The sequence below is a fragment of the Melanostigma gelatinosum genome (assembly GCF_949748355.1).
Source record: "Melanostigma gelatinosum genome assembly, chromosome: 3".
Taxonomy (NCBI): Eukaryota; Metazoa; Chordata; class Actinopteri; order Perciformes; family Zoarcidae; genus Melanostigma; species Melanostigma gelatinosum.
The window spans coordinates 15,219,486-15,227,881 of NC_136636.1; the positions used below are offsets into that span (position 1 = coordinate 15,219,486).

General features: G+C 41.2%; 2 protein-coding genes across 2 annotated transcripts in view; both read left to right on the forward strand.

Moving 5' to 3' along the window:
- rassf1 (Ras association domain family member 1) overlaps positions 1-3,864 on the forward strand; it is a gene marked incomplete at both ends in the record, with an annotated part of 5,052 nt that extends 1,188 nt beyond the window's left edge. Inside the window, 7 exon segments of the mRNA XM_079266102.1 lie at positions 4-257; positions 1,516-1,544; positions 1,546-1,641; positions 2,765-2,869; positions 3,016-3,304; positions 3,398-3,513; positions 3,715-3,864. Of these exon segments, the coding sequence (XP_079122228.1) occupies positions 4-257; positions 1,516-1,544; positions 1,546-1,641; positions 2,765-2,869; positions 3,016-3,304; positions 3,398-3,513; positions 3,715-3,864 (1,039 nt within the window).
- Positions 3,865-4,668: 804 nt separating this feature from the next.
- tusc2b (tumor suppressor 2, mitochondrial calcium regulator b) lies at positions 4,669-7,995 on the forward strand. Its single transcript, XM_079297226.1, has 4 exons — positions 4,669-4,808; positions 5,637-5,880; positions 7,000-7,120; positions 7,218-7,995. The coding sequence occupies exons 2-4, from the start codon at positions 5,732-5,734 to the stop codon at positions 7,281-7,283; spliced, it is 336 nt and encodes a 111-aa protein (XP_079153352.1). The 5' UTR covers positions 4,669-4,808; positions 5,637-5,731; the 3' UTR covers positions 7,284-7,995.
- The last annotated feature ends 401 nt before the right edge of the window (positions 7,996-8,396 follow it).

Here is an 8,396-nt window from a genome sequence, read left to right on the forward strand (position 1 = left end):
AAGTGTAAATGATCCCATTGAGCTGGCTGCTCCTGCTGCCCGCACAGCCCCGCCGCCTGCAAACCCAGCTCAGCCGAGCCCCGTCCATGTCGTCCGTCTGCTCGGACACAGCGTCAGAGTCGAGGCACCCCGGTGTCAGACAGGAGACGCTGGAGTGGGTCATGACTTCCAGCCCTACAGTCACACCCATCTCACCTGGTGTGACCTGTGTGGAGAATTCATCTGGGGTGTTTACAAGCAAAGTTTACGCTGCGCCAGTGAGTACCTTCTGCATGTGGATTTCATTGGTAATATTCTATGTTTTTCCTCTGTGCCATACACCTCAGTTCCAAAACTATCAGCATAAATATTGTACTGAGCGACATGTTCCTTTTGACCCAGGCCCACATTCACTGCAGACCGAACAATAGTCATTAGAGCACCAAATGTGTTTCAACCCACGGCTGAAAATAGTCCCCAACAAACTCACCATTTACTCCTGTTTGTAACATTTGCTGAAAACTACAGTATCCATGTAAATAAAATAAGACATGTTTTAAATTGAAAGTATATGTTAGAGAATCATTTTAAAGTCTCTAGTAGGAACAAATGGGCTTGGCTCTGAGAGCCAGAGACAGGTTAGAAAAAAGTATTGTGGTAAATTTGATTTTAGCGATAAGATAAATATAGAATAACGGCAGCCTTGTCCTTTATGTTTGGTGTGTACACGATGAGAATATTGCTTCTGCAACCATTGACCTACAAAGCAAAGAGACTCAACCAGCCACTAAATACTGTATGTATTGCATGAGACAACAGGACGTGCCGTTTATGAGGCTGCCTGCAGCATCATGTTCCTGAATATGAGCTTGATAATAGACATTGTGAACGACTAGTTGCGTACTCAAGGTTGGTAAAGAACACTGGTAGAAGTCTTATCAGAGATGACTTTAGATGCCTTCAAATTAAGCCCAGCTCTGTAACCCCATAATAACTGAGATGTGTCTTCACTTTCCAGTATCAGGAGAATGCAGGATGCTCATGTTGTTCTCCATTCATGAGAAACTTTATCTCAGAGTTGTTCCTAATCTGTAGGAAGCTCTGGCAAGCTTCATGTTGTACAGATAGTTCCTGGAAATGTATTCGTTTGTCTGTATAATTTGACTTCATGCATTTCTTTCCCAGTTCATCAAAAAATAACTATTGTGCTTAGAAACAGTTGTGAGTGATAACGGCCTATAATTAACATCCCATTAAACATCAAACATGAGCAATTTTTATGTTGTACAAACAAATATTTTGGCATGTTCCTAAGACAATGCAACTAGGTTACAGTGCTTTGGCTGATGCTTTTCAGCACAGCGACCGCTTACTGAAGAAAATCCACAACAAGCATTGACCACTAGCCAAAGCATAGCCGAGAATTCTCTCTCTCTCTCTCTCTCTCTCTCTCTCTCTCTCTCTCTCTCTCTCTCTCTCTCTCTCTCATCGCTCTCTCTCTCTCTCTCTCTCTCTCTCACTCTCTCTCTCTCTCAGACTGCAGTTACACTTGTCACTACCGCTGCCCGACCATTCATCCAGGTGGACTGCAGCACAGATGAAAGTTTGTTGACAGACGAGGAAGATTTCTCTGTTGACTCCCTCGAGACGGACACAAATGTGGTGAGGAGTAAAGCTGTAATCACATCTTTTATTTATTTATTTGTATAGAAAGCAGTCTTCATTGGATTGTTTTAGGTGGGTGTAGGTCAAAGCAGATGGAGGCTACCAGATTGTCCACTGCAGAGTATCAGTGTGCCATATGTCCTCGAGGATGCTGTTTTTATTACCTCCGCATTGTCAATGCCAGTAATTTAGGACAAAGCTGAGGGAGGGGGGGTGAATTAACAACTTCACAATAAAGCAACTGTCTTTATTTCGGAGCCACACAAAAATAATCTAGGTCCAGCACAAGTTATCAGATAATTAAATGTTTGGTTGACAGTTTTTCAGCTCACTCAGACAAAATAAATAAGAAATCAAACCCGACATTTAGCAACTTTTGATTTATCATGATTTTGGAAGGCCTAAATCATTGGCTAACCATACTATGTTGAGACACAGCATGAAGGAGTGGCAGAATAGTGAATATGGTAAATCATATATGGTAGGAAACTACAGTTTGATGTTGATATGTATGCACACCATCAACAATAACATTGGGAGAAAGTTTAGGATGATTTGAGCAGATGGCCCATTACACATCTTTGTGAGGTTTTATTGTGAGGGAGGAGCAAATGGAAATGTTGAGGTCAAAAGAGCTGTGAGCGGAATCTGATCTGACAGAAGAGGGAGGGAGAGAGAGAGAGAGGGGGGGGGAAAGCAAAGAAAATGCTGACTTACAATTCCAGAAATTAAGATTTAAGACAAAAATCGAGTGAAACTCACCTGAACCACGGAGATGACTCGGGGAAGAACAGCAAGTGACACATTTTGCAGTCAGGAGGACCGTAGCTCAGACATGGAGGTGTATTTTACTGCACATACGTCTTACTTTCACAAGATCAGCAGATCAGCGGTGAGGCTATGGCATGATTCATCAGTCCTATTAGCACAGCGCTTAACTATAAAATCATGTCTTTATTTTGTAACCACAGACAACAAGCTTGAATTGGTTTGACTTTTATTTACGTGCATCTGTTCTCTGGTACTTCCTCTTCATCCTCAATGCTCACTTGTGAGGACGAGCCTTCTGCTGACTTCATGTGGCCTGTTTGCTGTACTGTAACTGCTCTTTTCTTTTTAGGATGAACAGATCGATTGGGGTAAACAGAAGTTGACCGTCTGTGAGATTCAACATAAGGTTAAAGAATATAATGCACAGATCAACAGCAATCTCTACATGGTGGTTGTGAGTGAATAATAACTTTTCTTTCTCAGAATATTCATTCATGCACAAATGTGTACTTCTACTGTATTTTGATTGATTCGTATTGAATAGCTTGCGGTACATTTCACTTCCATTCTTTCAATACAGTATATCTTTTTTACTTGCAGAATAAAGATGGGTCCTACACTGGTTTCATCAAGGTCCACTTTCAGTTAGTCCGTCCCGTCTCCCTGCCTCCCTCTCAGAGCCTGTGCTCCACACAGGAGGAAGATCAGCAGGGCAGACCTACGAAGCGGCGGACATCCTTCTACCTCCCCAAAGACACTGCCAAGCACCTGCATATAAGTTCCCAAACACGTGTGCGAGAAGTCATCGAGGCATTGCTCAATAAGTTCACCGTGGTGGACAACCCGGCCAAGTTCGCCCTGTTTGAACGCGCTGAGAGACAAAGTCAAGGTAAAATCCTCAATAATGTGCAGTTATTGTAAAACAAAGCATAAACAGGTATTAAGTAATGTATGTGTGAGGGCTGAATTTTATTTCCTTTAGTGTACATGCGTAAACTGCCTGATGATGAGTTCCCCCTCTACCTGCGCTTGTCTGCTGGCCCCAGTGAAAAGGTCTTGAGTCTGTTTTTGAAAGAGAATGAAACAGGGGAAGTAAATGTAAGTATCCATTTGGCTCTGAGAATTTATTCATATGATAAACAAGGTAATGTATGCAGAAATAGTCAGTCAACAGATTCCCGGGACAAGAGGATGTCAAATGTGTACATATTGTAAAGCCCTCTGAGGCAAATTTGTAATTTGTGATTTTGGGCTGTACAAAAATAAATTGAATTGAATTCTAATTGCTCTCCTCCACAGTGGGATGCATTCAGCTTTCCCGAGTTGTGCAACTTTCTGCGAATCCTGAAGCGCGAGGAAGAAGAGCATGTCCGGCAGATTGTGAAGCGCTACAGTCTTGCTAGAGACACCATGAAGCAGGCCATGGCACGGATCACTACCCCTGGTTGACGTTGATTCAATTGAGCTTCATATTTAAACATGAAGAAGAACGTGCGGCCACTTTGTTGATTACCAATATAAAAGGGAAGAAAAGAGCTCAGACAATGGCATTGTTTTGAATACATGTTGTTTATGAAGCACTGCTGTACAGTTAATGTGAACTACTTAAAGGCTTAGGCCCTGCTAACTTTTGAACTGAATGGAGGAAACAGTAGATTATCTTGGACTTAATTGGATGAAGTTCTTTCTTGAAAAACCATGCTGCTTTTCTGGATTATTTATAGTGGTACTAAAAACACAAGTTTAGTCTTTTCTGTGGTCATTTATAATGTGATATTTAGTTTCTATTATATTCTGTGAAGATGTTTTTAAATTTCTGGCACTTTAATGAACATGTGAGATGGATTTGAGCAAGTTCAAAATATGAAACAATGTGTTTATACATTATAACAATCTAATAAACGTATGATAATAAATCATGGTGTATTTTGATGTCATTGTTGAAATGATATGGGCGTGTTTACTCTGATAGACTGTATATCATTCAAAACCAAGGGCACTGGTATGCTGTTGAAACGGCCTCCACTCTTTTGGGGAGGCTTTCCTTAAGATTTTGGAACCTGGGCTAGAGGCAGAGATTTGCTAAGACTGTTCTCTTTCAATGTCTAGTTAATGGGAGTAGGCAGTGAGTTGTCTGTACATTTGTACTCCTGTTCAGCACATTCTAGCGTCTGTCTTTCCTTGGTAGTTTTCTAATGTCACCCTCCGGTCCATGTGGTGGCGGTAGCTCGCCATCATCTCTGTACAAGCCGGCAAAGAAGGTGTAACGTCTGTTAGCATAAACAGCTAGCCTAGCGGTGTGTCTTATCTTGTAGAGATTTAGCTAGCAACCCACCGAGACAAATTCATCAAAGAATATTTCAGACCTGCGAACACATCAAACCACACGTTCGGTATGTTTTCAACTAAGCTAAGCGGAAGCGACAGACGTCATTAAACCTGCTAACGGTAGCATTGTGCAGCGTCAGTGACGTTAAACGTTATTTTGTAAACCAGATAAGAACATGTTGACCTGGCTAATGCTAATAACGGAGTAACTGACTGTCTTTAGCTAACGGCGATGTTAGTATCCAGGACATAAAGTGACATAACAGCCACTGTAACTAACGCACGCAGGACGTCTTAATGGTCTTTTCGGTCAAAGCTAGCTAGTAGCAGCGTCAGCCGTCCTGTCCAGATAACCTAAAATCTGCTAATGTGTCGCGAGCCCTCTTTACTACAAAGCCGACTAAGGTCATTCAGTGTTTTCTCGTTTTCACATACAAATACCTGATAATAATAATAGGACGCAGAAGAGTTGGCAGGCTGTGTGTTGCACTGAAATGCTGTGATTTAACATATAGCTAACACTGTGATGTGACGTTAACTGGCCTGCTAGTTATATTTTGCATATATGACTCGAATTATAACCTAACATCATTTTGGGACTTGACTTACGTGTTAGCTATAAGCAATATATACTTGCTGTCCATAGAATGACATCTAACGTAACGTTATCATTTTGCACTGGATATAAGCACTGCAAATGCACAGGTGTTGCAGTATTTGTTTTCTTTTTCATATGCAAGACAGAGTGGAGTTATTGTCCCTGTCAGTAGTATCACTTGTGTTGACCACAGGGAACTGTGTCGTCAGCATCAACTGATAAATAGGGTTTTAATTGTGTTTTTCTCTTGTCTAAAATGACTCAACTCCCCCCTTTCATGCGTCACTTTTCATAGGTTTCATATTCTAAAGGACACATTTCATCTGGTACAGTAACACTAACACCACTGGCAGTCGAGTGACCCAAGAAAATAATGTGCTGCAGCTGAAGATGGGGGGTAGCGGCTCCAAATCCAAAGGATTTTGGCCTTTTTCTGGCTCAGGTAGTACGGACGATCCAACCAAAGATGGAAACGAGCAGTTCATGGCGAAAGTTCGGAATTTCCCAAGTGTAACCCCTTTTGTGTTCACTAGAAAAAGGTAAATATACCCTCAGCAGGATGTAGCCTTCATCATACCTTATTCAGCTATTATAGCAGACTGATATAGACTAATCATATTGTCTCACAACAACACAAATACCCATATTTATATTCCACTTAGTATTTAGATTATAGTTTTAATGTCCCGGTCCCCTTTGTGTCCAGAATGTTCCACAGAAAATAGCTCCATATTGATGTGATGGTATCGCTCATGTCCTGCCATTGTGGCAATGCAGACGTGCTTTAAATATCTGATAAAATATCCTAAATATCTGAGGATTACTATTGGGCTGTAATGTGGGTGTGAAGAAGGTCATTGGGAGTGAGCCAATGTGACTACTGCTCTTGGTCAAGGCTTGAGAATATTTTATAACAGGATTTATTATGTGCTCATTTGTTAAAAAGACGATTTAGGGACATACGTGTGTTTGCACATAACACATCCCCACATATTCAGCCTGTGTGGTTGACACTGGGCAAAATGGATCCATACATTTACGTTATTTGCAAAACCATTCAGACCAATCCTCTGGTGTGTTATACCATAAACCAGGACGCACAGATCAGGTGATATTTATTCCTTCAGCCTGTGTCCACATTGATGTGTCTACTCAATCTTCACTCCACTCGTTTTTTTGCATAGTGTTCTGCTGCCTTAGTATAATATGTCGTGGTCTTATATGCACCACTGTTGTGCTGAGCTGTTTGCTTACCATACTCTTCTGGCTTTTCAAAACCAGGCATTTTACCCACAGGAAGACAGCTGACTGAATGTTTTGAGTTCTTACACTATTTTAGGTAAACTACATTGCGTCATTTCCAAAATTCCAAGGAGGTTCACTGACGGAGCCACGACATATACAACCTAAACATCTTATTTATTTTTTTATAATGCTCACACGTTTGTGGTCTACACACCCTGGTTGTGTATTTGTAGTGGCTACTTCTTCGAGTAACTCTTTTTGTGTGGAATGTTTGATATTCACGTCATCACACTGTACGTTGTGTGATATTTGTAGTATATCTTGTAATATTGTCAACAACCTCTCCTGAAGGTTTGGATACACACAGACATATTATACATGTACGGATCATTAATTCAGTCTCTCTGCTGCAGCTCTATGTGCTTTGATGAAGACGGCGACTTGGCCCATGAGTTCTATGAAGAGGCAATTGTGACAAAAAATGGACGTAAAAAAGCCAAGCTGAAGAGGATCCAAAAAAACCTAACACCTCAGGTGAGGAAATCATAATCCCTAAACTATTTGCTCTTCTCGCCAACAGCAGCTCTCTGTACTATCAGTCCAAATAATTCTCTCTTTTGTGTCCTTGCAGGGAATTATAAAGCTGGAGATCCCTTGCATCCATGTAGATTTCCCAGTCGTCCTCTGTGAAGCCTGATGATGTCTGAGCAGTGTCTCAGAGTAGCCACTGTGTCAACTCAGTCCTGTGGTTTCCCCTACAGCTGGAAGCCTGAACCACCTTTTAAAATACCATGATCTCTTGATATATTCAATTGCCCTTATGTGGACAGGCTGATGCAACGTGTGCTCTGCATGTGATCTGTTTTGGCTTGTGTGCAGTTAGTCACAGAATAGGTCACCAATGGAGATCGAGTAGGGGTGTCGAGATGGCAAAACCTACTCCGTTTACAGGTCATGGTTTGTGTGCATGTAAGTGTGAGCGTGTGTGCAGACACGGGATGAAATGTGACAGAGTCCTGCATTTATTGCTGCAGATTGTTTTCTGCTATAGGATTCATTGAACTCGAGGAGTTTGAGGAGAAGGTAACCGATTCTTCCCTCTGTCACCATCATATCTAGAGCGGGGAAGTTTTTATGTGCACACGTTCGTTTTATGACACCATCATGACTTGCTTTATTATGCATGAAAAGGATCTGCTTATCAGTAATAGCCTAGGGAGTTGACAATCAGTGGCCCACACAATGTTGGATGGACTGGCTTCAATGACATCAGGTGATGGTCAAACGATGGTCACATGTACACAGCAGCAGTGTGTCGAGTAAGAGATCCTGTTTTTGTTGCTCTGGCATACTATCTTTCACTTTTAATTTATCATAACTGTTTTTTAATTACAATATCAAATGCTAAACTGTGTCATGGTCCTTTTTTATATCAATACAGATGAACAGAAAGTTAAAGTGCATTTACTTTTTCACAAGCTGTCAAGATCAAAGGGGAAAGAACATTCACGGACATATTTTGTATTCATTGCCTAAACAAGCTCCTGGGTGGTGGTAACAGTCTAGAACTGAGATTTTGGTATTTTAGTGACTAAAAAACAAATCTGAAAAATAATGAACTCAAGATCCACTTATGAGTTCTCCAATGGCTACTTTCTCCCCCAGCCTATGTGGCCTGTAATGACAGACCTGAAGTTACACCTGCATGGTGGGAAATATTTACAGAATCTAAACTATAGGCTGTAAATGGACTTAGATCCTGATACACTGCGAATGATGTTGAGTTGAAGGAAGTTAAAGGAGGAAATCT